The sequence below is a fragment of the Monopterus albus genome, unplaced genomic scaffold (assembly GCF_001952655.1).
Source record: "Monopterus albus unplaced genomic scaffold, M_albus_1.0 scaffold182.1, whole genome shotgun sequence".
NCBI classification, from domain to species: Eukaryota; Metazoa; Chordata; class Actinopteri; order Synbranchiformes; family Synbranchidae; genus Monopterus; species Monopterus albus.
The window spans coordinates 1503489-1522179 of record NW_018128062.1 but is presented as its reverse complement, the minus strand read 5'-3'; the positions used below and the strand labels follow the sequence as shown (position 1 = coordinate 1522179).

The window sequence follows — 18691 nt, the reverse complement described above, 5'->3', positions numbered from 1 at the left end:
GGCTTCAGAAACATAGAACACATATTCCTTTCAATTGTATTGTTATTTATAGTGACGGATGTATCATCTGTACAAATGCTTCTTGCTAAACCAGGACCAACATTCACAAAGAACCTATTAAACTTATCAACTACATCCTCAAATCTATTGACCGGTGTGTCATTATCCATAAAATATTAAGGGTAGTTACTCATGCTGGTACTGTTTCTAATCAGTTTATTTAATATATTCCAAGTACCTCTCATGTTATTTTTATTATCCTCTAATATTTTAGAGTAATATAGTTTCTTACATCTCCTCAAAATCTCAATTAATTTGTTCTTATATGACTTATATTTTTCTTCCACCTTCTTTGATCTGTCCTTTATGAATTCCTTATATAACACATTCTTCTTTTTACATGCATTCTGTAATCCCTTACTCATCCACGGTTTCCCACTGTAATTCATCTTGTTTTTATACTGCTTATGAGGACAGTTCCTGTCATATACTTTCTTAAATATATTTAAAAATTGCTCATATGCTTCATCTAAGTCTTCCTCTTTGTAAACTTTGTTACACATCATTTTTGTGGGTTTCTGTTGATACCCAACCTGATGCAGGACTCTTGCATACAGTAGGTTTATAAAGCTAAAGGGTGCAGTGAGATTGAACTAAACCAGTAAAGTTTATACCAAAACAATGAACTAAAAGATTCTAAAAGGCTGCGTTTAGCTGAGGGCAGCTACATAATGTTCTGTGGTTTTGTCATTCTGAGCGACCACTTTCACATTCAGCAAAGTCATCTGGGCCATCCTTAAATCAATTTTCCTTTTTAATGTGTATGCAAAATGTCATCCATCATCTTTTTCCTTCATGCTTCAAGAGGAAGTTGACTTTAATAACTGACTTTACTGAACTGCTGAGAACCTTCCATAGCTGCCAGCACCCAATCAACTAAATAATGAATTGATGCCAAACTGGGTTCATGGAATTTTGTCTAGAGAAAAGATTCTTAGCTTTTTAAAAGGGGTTATTTTAAATGTCAAACGGTGTCATTATGGTGCATTTTACAATAATGTATTTGTTGAAAATATTCCCGTTTTCATAGATTTCTTTTCATGTGAGACTCGTTTTTTTAATTTGATCATCTAAATTGACAAGGAGAACAGTCACTTATGGGAAAAGATGGTGAGTGTGTGTTCATTTCTTATCTGACTAAACGTCCATGTGCCCGTAAGCGCTGTAGAAATGTATTTTTTGATGGGCCAGTCTCTTGAGATAAGCCTTTTGGACAGCGTGTGGGTTGAGCAAACAGACCGGGGCTTAGACCACTGGCCAGGACGAAACTTCCTTCCTCTTAAAAAAAAAAAACCGCTGGGGACTTTTATAAATGCAGGCTATGTTCAGCTTTCAGTCGCCATATCACCTTTGAGGTTTATTCAATCTGCAGCTTTTCTAACATCGGCATCATGATTCCTACAACACAAGTGCTGCTTGTTTGTGTGCTTTTTCTCTGCGGACTGGAGGAAATGGTCCTCTCTCAGAACGGACATTGCGCCGGGAATCAGTGTTTTGCGGTTTTCAAAGTGTCCAAAGACTTTCCAGGCGCGCAGAAAAGCTGCAGTGACGGAGAGTTATTTGTGTTCACCGTGGAAGACGCTGAGAAGACATTAACCAGATTGTTAAGCGGGCTCGGGGGTAGTTACTGGCTGAACAGCAACAACGGGACGGTAGAAGAAGCTGCGGCAGGTCTGCAAAACTGTCCCTCCATCTCCCTGACGACGGGAGGCAGCCCCACGCTGCTGTGGAAGCGGTGCAGTGACAAACTGGATGGATTTCTGTGTCAATATCCATTAGGTGAGCCCTGCGACCGCTTACCTGCAGTTGGAGGTGCACAAGTGAGGTTTAACACGGTTATGGGTTTCGAGGTGAGCGATTCTGAAACCTTTCCACCAGGAACCATTGCTGTAACGGAAAAGGTTGGCGCTGAATATCTGGACTCCAAACATGTGTGTTACATGAACACCTGGATGCCAGCTCCCTGGAGCTGTGAGGTGATGCAAGGCGGCTGTGAGCACGCCTGTACTTCTACAACAACAAGCACCTGCATCTGTCCCGCAAAACAGACTCTCCATCCCAACAACATCACCTGCACCAAAGACCCGTGCGCCGACTGCGAGCAGGAGTGCCAACAGGAGGGCAACTCCTACGTGTGCAAGTGCAATACAGGCTACAGGCTGGCGGCTGACCAGAAGAGCTGCGTGGAAGTGAATGAGTGCGAAGAGGAGGACCTGTGCACAGGTGAGGGTGAGGAGTGTGAGATCATACAGGGAAAGGCTGAGTGCAAGTGCAAAGATGGCTTCGTTGAAGAGGGTGGAGAGTGTGTGGACGTTTCAATCTGTGAAATGTGTGAGCACATGTGTGATAACCCTAGTGGAGTTTACAGGTGTTACTGTCGGGAAGGCCACAGGGTGTCAGCCAAAGATCCCACCAAGTGTGAGCTATACTGTCCCGAGAGAGACTGTCTGGCTAAATGCATCCCAGACCCCGAGCTGGAGAAGAAGGACATGCAGCAGTGCTACTGCCCTGATGGCTACATCGTAGACATAAGGAACGGCACAGCCTTTTGCACTGACATAAATGAATGTGAGCTTGAGACGCAGTGTGAACACAAGTGTGAAAACCTTTTTGGTGGGTTTAAGTGTTTGTGTGACGAGGGTTTCAAGCTGCAAAACGACTACGAGTGTGTACCAGATGATGTGAAGGATGGATCAAGCTCAGCTCCTTCACACCCCAAACCTGCCCCCGCTCACCCACCTGCAGTGCCCTCTTATATCAAGGCCGGCAGCGTGTTGGGCATCACTGTGTTCCTGCTCCTGTGTGCAGCCCTGGTCTGTGTCCTGGTCCGAAACATGGTTAAACGTTGCGGCAGATTTGATCTCTCCTCCTTCAAACATCCAGATATGGATATTTTCTATCTGCAGCAGGTGACCACAGATACATATAAGAGGTTATCCTTCGACAAACAGTTTAAAAGTGACTTGCAGAGACAGTAATGGCACCAGTGAAGACATTCAACCATTCTCTCATATATCATACATCGTTTCCTTTCCCCACAGTCTGCAAATTTATGGAACTTCTCCATAGTGTTAATAGGAAACAGTTTACCTCTGAAAGCCGAATGTGCTGTGTGTATGTGTGTGTGTGTGTATTTAATAGATCTCTAGATGGAGATGGGGCATATTTGCCCATTACTATTTACTAGAGCATTTTGTTGCTAAGATGAAAAAAGTTGACTTTTCCTTCTCAACCAGGCCAATTTTTGGAGTAAAGTATAACAAATTAAGATGCTGTTACATCCAATAGTTATGGTACTAAAATGTTGTATAGTCATTTATTTTCTAATTATACTGCAACCTCTTCAAAAGTGTTACCAATGCAGCAATAGGAACCCTGTTTCTGTTATTGTCCGATTCTCTCATAAAAGAACCAGTTTTGTTTCATCTCACTTTGCTGCTGTCTAATTAGACAAGACACCAATGGACTCATTCTTTATGTAGGAAAACTAAATGTGCCTTGGTCTTTGCTTGACATAATGTTATATTCTACATATTGGTTGTAATACATGTTTTATGTGTGAACTATGTGTTAAATCGTTTCTATCATTTGATTTTTAAAAAATTACTTTAAACTCTTAGTAGTAGTTGGTAGTTCTCTTTATTTGTTGTTTTTTTTGTTGGATACATGGACACAATGTTTGACTGTGACTGATGTTCACTCAAAATGTAGTTTTGAAGCTGACTGTTGTTTCTTTTAGGATGTTAGCGGCTGTTTTCGACGCATGCGTGGCGGCGTGTGTTGAGGCCTTTATTAAAACAGCAACAACCCAGGAGCATTTTTACTCACAAGTTTGTCCACACGCTCTTCTTTAAAATAAGTGATATAACTGCAAGGCTTGTTTTAAATGGTTAAAATGCAGAGCACATTGGCCGACTAATGATTTCTCTGAAATTGATACTTGAGAGAAAATCCCAAATTTCTCACACAGGTTTAACTGAAAGTTAAACTGTTGTAGCGTGATCTGTGCAAACTCATTTTACAGGCCAAAAACGCATTATACAGTATGAGACTGATGCACTCATAGTAAACTGATGAAAAAGTCTCCTGTTACCACAGATAATGCTGAGATGTGTACTGACTGTACACTCCGTCACTACCACTGGCATTAACATGAGGTTAAATGCTACTGACTTTACTGTAAAGACTGGTCTTCAGAGATTAACATGAATGTAAAATTGTGCTGATATAACTACTTATATAATGGAAACACATGTGTACTTCTTCTGATATGCCCGGCCACTCCGTCTGTATAACAGGCTTATAGCAACCTCACACTTGTTGTAGAGTTGGATTTTTTTGTTATTGAAAATGTCACTACACTTTACGTGAAAAGAATAAAAGTTGGAGAGAGGGTTGGGTTCTGATTGTTTTCCATTATTTGTTTGTGTTTCTCTGCATGATGTTGTTGATTAAATTGCTTTTCTGTTCCTTTTCCATAGTTGAACTGCAGAGTCGCTGTGAACTTCAGGAAAAGCTCCTTTCACTTTGCATTTATATTACTATATGCTGCTGTAAGCATTTAACTGACTCCAATCACAGTAATTTGAGTGCAATGTTTGAATAAGCAACATTATAGAGACAGTGGGACTTGGACTGGAAGTGTGAGAACCACAGTGTGGTGAGGTGCCAGAAGAGCAACTGGGGCAGAAACGGAACACTTTCACTGGTTTGTAAAGAAATAAGGCTTATGGTAGTAGAACTAACTTCAGACTCCCACCCCTTTCTGTCCCTTGTTTCTTTGTACTATATACTGTACATTGTAGTCCTAGAGTTGGCTGCTGCAATAAGGGAGTGGACTCAGTGTAATAGAAAATATTGGTCTTTACCAATGGAAACAAATACTCCTAAAATACTCAAAACACTCACATGCTCTTTTCTGAAAACAAGCAAAACATTCTGCATTTCAGTGCTGATTTCTTGTCTCAGTTGACCCATTGATTCATTGTGTTATCCTCTTCCTTATCCTGTCGTTTGCAAACATAGTTATGCTCGTGTACAGAAATGCCTAAAACAAGAGAAAATGTGCAGCAAAGTGTAATTATGTCACCCGTCAAAAACTGTCCACTCTTTTCAAGTAAGACTGGATGTAAAGACTAACCACGACCACAAATACAGCCTGACTTTTTGTGTTGGAGTGTAGCTGGGAGGGGCTACTGCACAAAGGGGCGGTGGGTACAGTAGTTGCCCCTTGCGCGTGGCCTCGGTGCGTATGTGCGTAAAAGTCGTGCGTAATTTGGGATGTGGTCCGTTATACAGAGGAGAAAGTTTGTCGAGAGACAGTGAGCCGCACAGCAGGCTGATTAATAGCGACTTCCTTCCTCTGCCGGGAAATTATGGAGTTGGAAAGTTATAAATGCGAACTAAACCGTTTATCACACAAGCAAGCCTGCAGACTGCTGGAACGCATGAGAACTTAAACGGACACAACCGAGGTTCAAAATGGAGGAGGTTCTGAGGCTGTATGTTGTGGTGTTGGTTTTCCTGATGGGGAGAGACGGCCGGATGGAACCGAATAACGGATACTGCCTCGAGAACCAGTGTTACACAGTGTTCCAAGATCCCAGTGACTTCACAACCGCCGGGAATCAATGTAGAGATCGAGGTGGTCACTTAATGACAGTGCGCTCCACTGTATCGCATGATATTCTTTTTATCTTGCTGGGAAACGTTACAGGGCGGTTCTGGATCGGTTTACATCTGCCGACCGGCTGTCCTGACGCCACTTCAGAGCTGAAAGGCTTCCAGTGGGTAACCAAGGACAGTGAGAGTGACTTCTCCAACTGGGCGCCAAGTTTTAACAGCAGCTGCTCTTCTCATCGCTGCATCTCAGTTTCCCAGCAGAGTGAGTTTAAATGGATCCAGGAGCCATGCAGCGAACAGGCGGCCGGGTTTCTCTGCGAGCACAGCTTCACTGACCCCTGCAAGAGTCTAGCGATTACAGAAGGCACGTCTTTCACTTACAAAACCCCACTGGGGTTTGGGGGCGACGATGTGCTGTCGTTGCCCCCTGGAAGTATCGCTATCCAGATGCCAGCTCAGAATAAATACGTCTGCGACTCTGGACAATGGCTGCAGGGGCCCTGGAGCTGCGAGATTTTACAAGGTGGGTGTGATTACAAATGCACAGTGAACCCCAAACAAGTCCCCTCCTGCTACTGCCAGCCGGGACTAACCGTCAACCTTATAAATAAAGTCACCTGTGAATTGGCCACAGAGGACCCGTGCCTGGCCCTGCGCTGCGAGTACGCCTGCTACCACAACGAAGAATCCTACGCATGCATGTGTGACCGGGGCTTCAAACTGGCGGAGGACGGCAGGTCGTGCATCGACATAGACGACTGCACGGACAAGCGGCAGTGTCCAGAGAAGAACTGGATGTGCGTCAACACCTTAGGCAGCTTTGCGTGCGTCTGTAAAGATGGGTACCAGATGTCAGGCAGCCAGTGCATCGATGAGGACGAGTGCATGTCCGCTCCGTGTGAGCACATGTGCATAAACACTCCTGGTAGCTACAAATGCTCGTGTTATTCTGGATATAAAGTAGATCCAGAGTCACCGAGTAAGTGTGTGCTTTACTGCGGAAAACAGGAATGCGCCGCGGAGTGCGACCCGAATGATGACGAAGTGTGCTACTGCCCTGATGGTTATATATCAGATGAAAGAGACGACGGTATGGTTTGCATAGACATTGACGAGTGTGGGGGCAATTATTGTGATCAACAGTGTAAAAACACATTTGGTAGCTATGTGTGCACATGCCGTCCAGGATATACACTAGTTGGGCAGTGGAAGTGCGTAAAGGATGAAACGCACACAGATGGAGAGTTGGGGGGCTCCACAACTCCATGCATCCCCATAACAACAGTCTTGCCACATCCTGATCCGACAAGGCCGACCCCGAGCATGACAGTGGGTGCTCTGGTTGGGATAATAGTGTTTACTGTCTTTTTTATTTTGCTGGTGGTTTTTCTGGTTTATTACATCTTTAACCACAGAGGGAAGATGAAGAGCAGTGGTGCGCTCAAATCTGTGGGGTACGAGTCTCACGGTTTAGAGCAAGTGGCGAGTGACGCTCACTAAGAGAAAGAGAGAAAGGAAATCATCCATAGAGAGAGAGACAGCAAAGCACGACATGCCAAAGTACTGTACAGAGTAACTACAGACACGGTTCCGGACAGGTTTTGGAGGATTCACAGCAAAACAATAAGGCGGAGAGGAAGGTGGTGACATCATAGGAGATGAGGTCATTATGAACTCACAAGACAGCAGGACTATAAAAAACAACTAAGGTTTTGTTTGGTGAAGGACATTTACATCCTTGAGTGGTTGGTATTAGCTACAATTCAGCTCTCAAAAGACGGAATCTGTAAGAAAGACAAAAAACTTTGTTTTGTAAAAGTTTGCGCTAGAACATTGTTAAATTATATTAAAACGTGAATGAAGGAAAAGGCTCCTTTTTGTCTTTGCTGTCAGCAGTTGTTGCTGACTGCGCCCCCATGTGGAGGGACTGGGAATTACAGGTCGTCCGTGCAGACACGCAGTCGGATGCACACAGCCCCTGACAGTACTCAACCACAGTCTTGTCTTCACCACGCACTACATGTAGTACACATAAACCACAGCATGGCAAGGCTAAATGTTGATGCACTCAACAGTCTGGACAGGATAAACAACAAGCGACATGTCAATTATAAATAAAGCATAAATCTTCCATAATTAAATTGAGTTATTTTTCTTTTTTTATTTCCCACTTCTCTCTATTTTATAAGACAAGGTGCCACAGGAAAACCAAGTGTCTGAAGTATTTTACATTTACTATTAAAGCAGACAGTGGAGTTAGAATCAAAATATACTTCAATTACCAAAAGTATTATGGAAAATGGATGTTGTGATGTAGGATTATAATCACTGGTGTTTTATTGTGTTGATCACTTTAGTGCTGCAGCTGGTAACTACCATATAAAGTACTTTACATGCTGGGATCAGTAAGGTCTTATACTGTATTTTGTAATAATAATCTGATTTTGTAAAGTAACTAAAGCTATCAAATTAATGTAGTGGCATGAAAAGTACAATATTGTGGTTGTAGTGAAGTCCCAGCATGAAGTAAAATGGTAACACTGAAATAAAGTGCAGGTACCTCACATTTACACTTAATTACAGTGCTCGAGAAAAAGAACTTATACTTTCTACTATACTGACAACAAATTACTTTAAAATAAATACATATTAACCACAAAATGTACTGAAATGTACCTAAGTAAAGCACTGATTCTGCAATAAAATACCCAATTTGATTGACACATTTTTATAAACAGCACTGGAATATTATTACTACCGGTGCATCAAGCCTTTTGCTGTTACAGCTGGTCACCGTGGCAATACTGATGGGTCGACGAGTAAAATCTGAGGGGTCATGACATAATCAATAAGAAAGAAAAACAAACAATAATACACATATTTATATTATCATGGGGGGTATCTCAAATAAATGCAGTATAGAAAGAAATACAGCATTTACTGTCTGTAGTAGAACATACTCAGTTATTTCCCACCACTGGTTGCATTTCTAATAACAGCAGCCCCGGTAACAGTCGGAGCAGTAATAGTCATATTTGTTTGTACCGTACTTCTGCTGCTACTAGTATGAAGTGTAACTAAGTCATGCACAATACTTAATAATATATAATTCAGATATTTGTTGAGCATTTGCATCCCATGCTGCTTTATAGCCAACTCTACAGTTTAGATGCCAATACTCTGTTTTTGCTCCCCGTTTATTTGACAGCTATTATAATGATTTATGTAAAAATCATACGTTTATAATGGTGTATTGTTATACTGTATATTATAGTCTGTAAGTATAAAAACTAGTTAAAATAAGCTTCACGGTGACTATAAAATAATAATACAACACTGACAGGGGGGCTTTCAGTATGATGAGTACAATTACTTTTCATATTCTAAGTACATTTTGTTGTCAGTAGCCTACGTTTGTGCTTGTCATTGTGAATACAGGACTATTTTGTGATATTACTGCTTTTACTTGGATGTGAATACTTTCCTCCACCACTACTAGTAGCAGTTTAGTACCAGATGTGATTGTATTTGCCATGTAAAGTGTCACTGGGTTGTAAAAAGGTGCTTCAAATTGGATGCATCCTAGTTATGGCTGTAATAAAGTGACATGTAATAGCCTCTAGTTACAGCAGGGAGTGAAAAGGTAATGTCGCCACGGGGTGACCACCGAGCCCTCTGTCCACAAAGGAGAAGAAGATTTGTATTTTGGGAAATTGCGACATTCCAGCGTTTTGTAAGACCGACAGAACCTCGCCAGCCGATCGTGTTCAGGCCTCACACAGCAGAGATTTGTCAGAGGCGGTTTCAGGGAGTGGGTTCGACGGGGCAGGTCTGCGGGAGGAGGCGTTTCACCGACTCCACACCGTCCACGTTTCCTCAGCTTGACCAGCACAGGTAAGGTTTTCCACATTAGCGTCAACGTAAACTTTGTAGCCTGTCGAGGGTGTGGCCTCGGCACCGTGTCGTTCACTGTGTCCGCTTCTTCGACACTTTCATGGAGCTCGGTAAAAAGGTTCCGGCTGTGTATGTTGTTTTCGACTCCACTAATCCTGTTCAAACTGTCCATGGTGCCGTGAAATCAGTTAGTCTGCCCTTTCACAAATACACCCGAAAATTAAGTGACCTACTCAAAAACCTAAGCGCGAACATTAGAAGAAAAAAAAGGGGCACTCGGTTCCAAAGAGCACCGGGACAGCACCGAGCCATCCCCGGTGTCTCTGCGTGGACCTCTGAGTCTGGACCACACCGAGTTAGGGACCGTCTGCAAATTAACTGTATAGGCTGTTTGTCAACAAGCCTACATGCTGATTTGGGTCAAAGAGGTACTCGGATGATTTAATTAACTAAAAGCAGGGATCAATAATATCTTTTGATTATTTGATGTATCGATCTGGTTTTGAAAAGTAACGAGTAGCTAAATTTATCAAATAAATGTTGCAGAGTCAAAAATACAATATTTGCCTCATCTGTACTCGAGTGAAGTGCAGATGCTTCGGGTTCCATTTTTTGGTTAATAGGCCTGCTACACAATTAACAGCATTTAAATACGTCACCTATCTATTAATATTTTTCAAGAGAAATATCTTAACTTCCATGTGACCTGTTGGCCCCAAACCTATTCTAAAATGTGTAAACAGCTGTTCTGCAAAGAGCTTGTTCCTTTATATTAGATAGCAGTACATTGTCACTTTATTAATATTTTTATCTGTGTCCAGTTAGGGGTCGCCACAGCATGTTGACTCCATTTTGCATGTTGACATTTCGGCACGTGTTTTATGGATGCCCTTCACGCAACCGTGACAGCTGCGCCCTAACCACTAGTTTATCAGGGAACTTATTAATAATTTTATCTATTTATTAATCTTTTGTCTATTTATTAATATTTTCAATAGGAATATAATTGTGTTTGTAATTTTATTTCCATGTCAGGTGACCCTGTGATTAAAAGCCTATTCTGAAATGTAACTGTCCTGCAGAGCTCATCCCTTTATATTCTATAGCCTATATTTATTAAGTGCTGTATAAAAAGTGCACAGTTTGAGAAAAACATGGAAGCTGGAAATGTCCCTTGTGTTAATAGTGAGCATGGGTTTGGTGTTCTATGGGAATATTCAAAGTCTGTATGTTCCACTAGCAGAAGTAACCCTATTCACAGAAAACTTGTATGTTCGGCTGAGAGACATCAACAGGCAACAAAAGAGGGCAGCATCTGTCAAGGGTTATTTTCTCATTTTTTATAGAATGGTCCCTTCAGAGCCACATAATAAACAAACTAGGTTTTTGTTTGAACAGGCTGTATGGCATAAACTGGCCTTTATGTGTGAAATCAGTGGTGCCTCTTTAATATGCGAGATATAAAATTAATCATTTAATGTCCCTTTGCTTAAATATTTACGATGAATTGAATAAGAAGGTGAAGTACATTAAAAGGCACAAACATTAATATAATAGCATGTAGTGTGACAGGTGCACCAGCAATAATATTCACTACACTATGACACATTCCAGTTATTATCTCAAGGCAAACACATTCAAATGGAGCTTTATTACAAAAGCTAATACCAGGGACGAATGGTTGTGTGCTGAGCAGTGTGACACTGAAGCTGCACCAGTGGACCATGAACCTGAAAAAGCAAACATTCTGACAGTTTCCCCTCTTTCCTACAATAAATGCTCACATACCTGCCTGTCCTCACTAATATTTGCATTGCCAGGCCAATGGAACTAACCTTCACTAACTTTTACTTTTTTTTTTTTGTGGACATTTTGTTAGGACGAGGACAGTATGTGGACACTGGCTCTTCAGTTGGCTTTCACTGGTTTATATCTACAGGTATGTGTATAACATCAAGCTCAAAACAGATCAGTTGTATTTTGTTTTTCACAAATGAAGTTTAAAGAAATCTAAGACTAATCTGAGATTCAGATTCCTCCCTGACAAGAATTAAAGAAACAGCTAGACATTTTGGGAAATGTGCTTATTCAAAATCAAAAATATGTTTATTCACTTTCTTGCAGAGTCAGATGAACATAGATCTTTTTTTTTCAAAATATTTTATTTAACAAACTCAAGCTGATATGGAGCAGATTGACAAAATATATTCACATATACAGTATTTTTCCATTTAAGTCCAACTTTATTGCACCTCCTCTACAAAGACAATCGCCATTAGAATCAGAATCAGCTTTACTGGCCAGGTGTGTTGAACATGTGGAATTTGACTCTGGTACAGTGGCTCTCAATGTGCATCAGCAATGTACTTTCATAAGGCAGCGAAGGAACAAGAGAACAAGAAAAAATGTGCATTTAGAAAAAAAAAGAAGGGAATAAACCTACTTAGAAGCAAACAAACATGAGCCATAGTTTCCAGTTTCCAATAAGCACTTCAAACACTCACTAGAAAATGTGTTATATGTTGCAAACTTTGGTTTTCATATTTACTGTATATTAAGAAGCATGTAAATAATGCTCTTTGCCTTGTTTTGAGTCTTTATGCTAAGCTAAGCTACTGTAACTGGCTGCTGGTTCCAGCTCCATATTCACTGTTCAGACATTAAAGTGGATCCGTCTGTTCATCTAACTCTCTGCAAGAAAGTGAACAAGCAGATCTACATTGAAAAAAATTCTATTGTAATTATTTTTCAATTTACAAAAGTAATGTAACTTTCCTTCCTGCAGGTAGCCACATGCTACCCATCATGTATATTGAATGGCCGTGTAGCCTACTGTGACTTTCAGCAACACTACTGGGTACCTATTCTGCCTCCCAGCATCACCAGCCTCTACCTGAGGGAAAACTACATTAGTGAGATCAACAGTACCTCACTCAGGGACTATGACCAGCTGCAAGAGCTAGATCTTGGTGCACAGAAAGTGCACTTGGTCATAAGGAACAATGCTTTCCTCAGGCAGAGAAACCTGACACGGTTGGTTCTAGACAACAATCTTGGTCTTCAGCTGGAGCCAAGGGCATTTGCAGGGCTGTTCAATTTACAGAACCTCATTTTGCTTTATTGCAGTTTGACAGACTCCATACTGTCAGAAAGCTATCTGGAACCACTTTTGTCCTTAGAAAAACTTAATCTCTTCGCAAACAAAATAGTGAATCTGCGACCTGGACTGTTCTTTTCAAAACTCAGAAATTTTACAGAGTTAAACCTAAAACTGAATCAGATTGAAAGATTATGTGAAGAAGACCTTATTGGTTTCAGGGGGAAAACCTTCAGGATCCTGAACTTAGAATCCAACAGCTTAAGTCGAATGTTTGAAAAAGATTTTGATGGGAAAAACTGCAGGAACCCTTTCACAGGAATGACCTTTGAAATCCTTGACCTATCCACTAATGGTTTCAGCATGAACACAACAACAGAGTTTTTCAAATTAATAGATGGCACTCAGATTTCTCATCTTATATTCTCTGGACATTTAGGTAGAGGATTTTCACATGCCAACCTTCCCGACCCAGATGAAAGCACATTTGAAGGCCTCACAAATAGTGCAGTTAATTCTTTAGATCTGTCTAACAACTGTATATTTGCTTTGCAGAAGGCTGTTTTTAGACCCCTTAATAATGTGACAATTATTGACATTTCCAGAAACAAAATCAATCAGATTAACAGAAATGCCTTCGATGGCCTTCAGGGACATTTACTATTGCTCAACCTGTCGTACAACCTCCTGGGAGAAATATATTCTCATACATTCTCTGGTCTGACAAACCTTCTGATTTTGGATTTGACCTCCAACCACATTGGTGTATTAGGATACAAAGCTTTCAGTGATTTACCCAAATTACAAATGTTATATCTAACAGGAAATTCACTGCGAGACCTGGGTTTTCCTGAACCTTTACCAAGCTTACAATATCTCCTTTTGGATGACAATAAGTTGAAATCAGTAATTGACATTGATAAACTGGGTATGAATAGCATCTATGTTGATGTTACAGACAACAGATTAACTAACTTGAACGATGTTTATTCCATAATGAATGGCTTCAAGCATCTCATATATTTCTACTACGGTGGCAACTTCATCAAGTGGTGCAGTCCAGATGTTACAGTACCTTATAATAATAGTATACAAGTGCTGGATCTTCATGACACTTCCTTGCAGATCATTTGGGCACAGGGGAAATGCCTTGACCTCTTTGATCATCTCAACAATCTTCGCAGTCTAACTATAAGCTTAAATTCTCTCATGACTCTCCCACAAGGGATTTTCAGCGGTCTCAGTTCGATCATATTTATCGACCTCTCATCTAACGCCTTGACGCATTTGCAGCCAAATGTCTTTCCAGTCAGTCTGAAAATACTCGACCTCTCAAACAACTTCCTAGCCTCCCCAGATCCTGCAACCTTTCTGTCTCTCTGGAATCTCAGCCTGAGGGCAAATCGGTTTCTCTGCGATTGCAATCTGGAGAGCTTCCTTGTGTGGCTAAATGTGACAAATGTAACCTTCTTGAGCCCAGTAGAGGAGTACACTTGTGAGTTTCCAGCTGCTCTTCATACTCTTCCTCTGCTGGATTACTTCACAAATTTTGAACCATGTGAGGAAGATGATGAAAAGGCCATCCAGGATCTTAGGTTTGCTCTCTTCATCTTTTCTGCCCTCTTCCTCATCACTCTCATCCTCGGTGGGATTGTTTACGCCCATCTTCGAGGGTACATATTCTTTGTTTACAAAAGAATCACTGCCAGAGTTCTCGAGGGCCCAAAGCCACCACCTCCTGTGGAAGAGGTGCAGTATGATGCTTTCCTCTGCTTCAGCAACAGTGACTATGGGTGGGTGGAGGCTGCTTTGCTGAAGAAGCTTGATAACCAGTTTTCAGAGAAGAACATGTTCCACTGTTGTTTCGAGGCCAGAGACTTCTTACCAGGCGAGGATCATCTTTCAAACATCAGAGATGCCATCTGGGGCAGCAGGAAGACTGTGTGCATCATCTCCAAGGAGTTTCTTAAAGGTACTGTACAAGTTTTGTTACACCATGTCTGCTTAATTTTTGGCATTTTTTTCAAGGGACAGTTCATCATTTTAGGAAATTAACTAATCCTCTTTCCTGATAATTAGACTGATAGCACTTTCACACCTGTCCATTTAATATGAAGCTAAAACACCAGCTTAGCATCAGTCTTCTCACCTTACTCTAAGCATCAAATTGAATAAACCCATTTGCCCAAATATTGAACTATAAAAATCAAAGTGTGAACAAAACTAACCAAGATGTGTCTCTTTCTAGATGGCTGGTGCTTGGAGGCGTTCACCTTGGCCCAGGGCCGGATGTTAGAGGAGCTTACAAACGTCTTGATTATGATGGTGGTAGGGAAGGTGTGTATTAGGGTAGAGACACACCAAGTTGACAGTTGGTGAGCATCTGTTGGTGCTTGTCTTCCCGATGTGTCCCACACCATTGGCACTAGTCAAGAACAGAAAGTCCTTTAAGCCTGTAACTGTAGTGTCCATTTCAAACATTTAGTTTGATTTCTCCTTGTTTTTCGCCTCCACCGCTTCCTTTCTTCTACCACAACCAAAAGACCAGGGGCAGAGAACGGCAGTGTCATTTACAACTTCTTATCAGACATATTCTTGTTTAGAAAAATCTATAAACAGCAGCTGTGTTGAGCAAGAGGTGCTCTTTCCCTGTCTGAATGGTGCATACAGATACCGCCACCTGCTGGTAGGGGGAGTTATTTCTCTCACGCAGGTGCAGAAAGTACATGCCAGTTGGCCATTGTCTGTAGTCTGTGCGTGTGATTCATTATACTACCAAAAACAACACTCAGAACATAGTTAGGGAAACAAAACAAAATCTGTGGGCCAGAAGGCCAAAACAATGAGCTGAAGAATGCTAAAACTCTCAGTAGACCTGGAGGAGCAGCAGTTTGGTGATAATTCTCTGCAGGTTTTTCACCAGTTTTACATACAAGTAGTCAGGAGCTCTTGTTAATATAAAATTACTGATTCTGGGTGTTTTAAAGTAACCAAACCCAAAGTTTTGTAAAGAGTGAAAACAGGTACCAAATGTTCCATCTGTTATTGGTGGGTCTTTTGTGCCAGGGGACTTTGTAGAGAACAAGGAGCACCAAAGATCAGTGGACATTCAGTAGCCTACCTAATGTTCACCACTAGGTGTCAGGCTTCATACAGATTTATATTAACTTTGCAAAAAATGGTGGTATGCAATTATTACATGAATTACAACAGAGACATATCAGTTCGTCACCTTCACTGCTGACCTAAATCTCCATTCTGATGACATACATCCAAAGGTGGCCCCCTACCAGCTGATGAAGTACAACGCACTCAGAGATTTTGTCAAGAGAAGAGAGTACCTCATCTGGCCAGAGGACCCTCAGGACCTAGACTGGTTTTATGAGCGACTCATCTCACAGATACTCAAAGACACCAAGGTCAATTGGTTAGCAGGGGACAAACCTGAGTCTGCGCAGCCTGACATTCAACCTCAACGTGATGACGGCATCCAGCTAGAGGACATCAGAGCAATTGCCATGTGAATTCAGACTGTATGTTCAAAAATCCCTTCTGTAGCTGGGAAAACCTTCTCATTGCACCTTCCAACCCGCTGAAAGGTCACCAGCATGATACAGTAGTTCTCAGGCTCCTTAGCAGGGTGAGGAAGAAGTTATGGTATACTGTACAGCACTCCATGACCTAATGATATGTACGGTTCAAACAAATGATTGTGTTTTTAGAGTAGCAGTAACTGTCAAATTAGTCAAGCGTAAATGATAAACATTTACTGGTGATCTGTTCTCGCTAATGTGAAATGTTGGTGCAAATGCAGCACTGTTCAGCCTTTTGTTCGAAGGATGAAGCAAATCCACTGCACGGTTTTGAAAGTTGGAAGAGAGGAAGTCTGTTATCACTGTTGTGTAACTGCAGCTCCAGACAGGCCTGAACATGGGTGTGTTGATAGCGCATGCTAAAAAGTTTGGTTTGTCAGTGTGTTAGAAGCTGCTGTACATTTTATTATCTGTATAATGCATGAGGGGTTTGCTTGCAGAACTGTTAATTTTTTTCTAGTGTATCACTCCTACCACAAAGTGTTTTTTCAAATCAAGTGTTTATTATTAATTACTGAAGAAGCCTTTTAGAAATAAATGTTCACCTTGCATCTTGTCCATTCATGTGCATTGGGAGTATTTAATGTTTACATGAAACAATAACATCATATAAGAATATATTTTTGGGGGTATGATTAATTATTCAATATGTTATACTTCTACAAAACACTTGTAAAATTTGTATTCAAGGTTTGGTTCCAAAAATTCTCTGCCTGATCAGAATTGTCACCATCAGAAAGTCCAATCCTCAAATTTAATTACAAACATTCCAGAAATACAACCACAAAAGGAAAAATCAGGGGCTGACTGTTCAGATGCCTAATCATGGAAGAGAAAATGATGGAGGTGCCCTTTGGAATTGTATATACTCCTTTCACCACTAGATGCTGTGTGGTAGCTGTTTCTGTACTGGCTGCCCATGTGCATCTTGAGCGATCAGTGAAAACCCCAAGTGATAATTAGTGAGAGTTTAGTGATCACCACATGAAGGCTGTGTATAATTGCTCTGGGTGTGACACATAGTGACTATTTCATCTCAGCAGCATCTACAAATGATATCTCCCTGTGCCCCGGGGTTTGTTGGACTGTAAGATAAGAGTGAATCTAAGGTCAGTCACTTTCTCTTCATTTGAGCTGTGTGTCTAAAAACAGGAAGCTACCGGGCAGAGGAAAACTTCCGTCCTGTTGGCCCCAACTGCCTGCTTCCTCGCTGTCTTTATGAGCCAGCTGCTCTGAACATTACAGCCTGTCTGCAGCTTATACACTATGGACAGTCCATTAATCTAAACACAGCATAACATTAACATCTGTCCAGCCTGCTTTTATTACGTAGTTGTTTAAGCTGAAATTTCTGGGGTTTTTTTTTCAAGTGTTTCTATTAGAATGTAAAATGTAGTTGCTATTGTCTGAGACCTGAGAGCCCCTAAAAGAGTCTTGAGTTCTAAGTACCATTTTAAAACTCTCATGTTTTTGTTTTTTTTTTTACTTTCAGGTGATGAACACAATAACACATTAATAATTATAATACAACAATATAATATACATTATTGTGCCATTTTCTACACAAGTATATTTTGGTGCTAATACCTTTACATTAAGTAAACATTACACTGGTAACAGAGTATTTCTACCTCGTAGTATTGCCAAGAGATCTGAGTACTTCTCAGATCACTGATCAACAGTAGCTTTTGTTTAAAGACAATCATCAATAACTTGTTTCAGGCTCAAAGGCTGTGCAGAGAACTGACACTTGTACAAAGTTTACTTACCTTCTTCCATGTACTGCGTTTCTTATGACTTGTAGATGGAATAATGAGGCCCATTAACACAGCACAATGTTTAGGAGGAACAGATTAAATAAACACGAACTTTTGACTTGCAAAGATGGTTTCTTTATAGTCTGTTCATTTTACTTTTATATATATATCATGAGCAATATAATGGAATTCAGCTTTGAAAGATACCTCAGCCGTAAAAATAGTAATATTTTGTAAGACATACAGAATCTGAATGGAACTTTAGGGAGCAGAAGTGAGAAAAGACTTAATGTTGACTAAAACATAACTCAGCTCCTCCACTGATCCAAAGAGAAAGAAGAGACCTGTTTCACTCCCATAAATCTGGTCCAGTCCAGTGCCTCCACCAAAATCTAATTTGAAAAGTGGAAGCAAATGTTTACCTTGTAAACAAGCTCTCCAGCTCTGAAGCCTCTTCAGTTATTTCAGGCCTGCAGAATATACTTAGAACAGACACACTTACTTATGAGATTGTCCCTTGCAGGGACATGTAACAGACCACGCCCCATGGCCATAGACTAATATTTGACCTCTGTTTAAGCAAATATAATTACAAGGATGCTCGTGCAAGCCTGACGAGGGATCCTCTAGAAGTGTGTTCATCTAGTGATTGAGCAGAGGAGGAGAAT

At 41.0% G+C, this 18691-nt stretch overlaps 2 protein-coding genes across 4 annotated transcripts; both read left to right on the top strand.

Moving 5' to 3' along the window:
• The first annotated feature begins 1348 nt into the window (after positions 1-1348).
• On the top strand, positions 1349-8055 carry thbd (thrombomodulin). The gene is made up of 3 exons (XM_020616984.1): positions 1349-3034; positions 5359-5381; positions 5513-8055. Exons 1-3 carry the CDS (start codon positions 1452-1454, stop codon positions 7180-7182), a joined length of 3276 nt encoding a protein of 1091 aa, XP_020472640.1. The 5' UTR covers positions 1349-1451; the 3' UTR covers positions 7183-8055.
• Positions 8056-9495: 1440 nt separating this feature from the next.
• Positions 9496-16838, top strand: tlr5a (toll-like receptor 5a). 3 transcript variants are annotated; one of them, XM_020617012.1, is made up of 5 exons: positions 9496-9576; positions 11456-11515; positions 12362-14645; positions 14922-15010; positions 15952-16837. In XM_020617012.1, the coding sequence occupies exons 2-5, from the start codon at positions 11468-11470 to the stop codon at positions 16195-16197; spliced, it is 2667 nt and encodes an 888-aa protein (XP_020472668.1). In that variant the 5' UTR covers positions 9496-9576; positions 11456-11467; the 3' UTR covers positions 16198-16837. The 3 variants fall into 3 exon arrangements, with proteins under 3 accessions (XP_020472668.1, XP_020472667.1, XP_020472669.1); XM_020617011.1 differs by lacking the exon at positions 9496-9576 and adding an exon at positions 9936-10004 and having other exon boundaries at positions 15952-16838; XM_020617013.1 differs by lacking the exon at positions 9496-9576 and adding an exon at positions 9936-10004 and having other exon boundaries at positions 14543-14645; positions 15952-16834.
• Positions 16839-18691: the final 1853 nt, after the last annotated feature.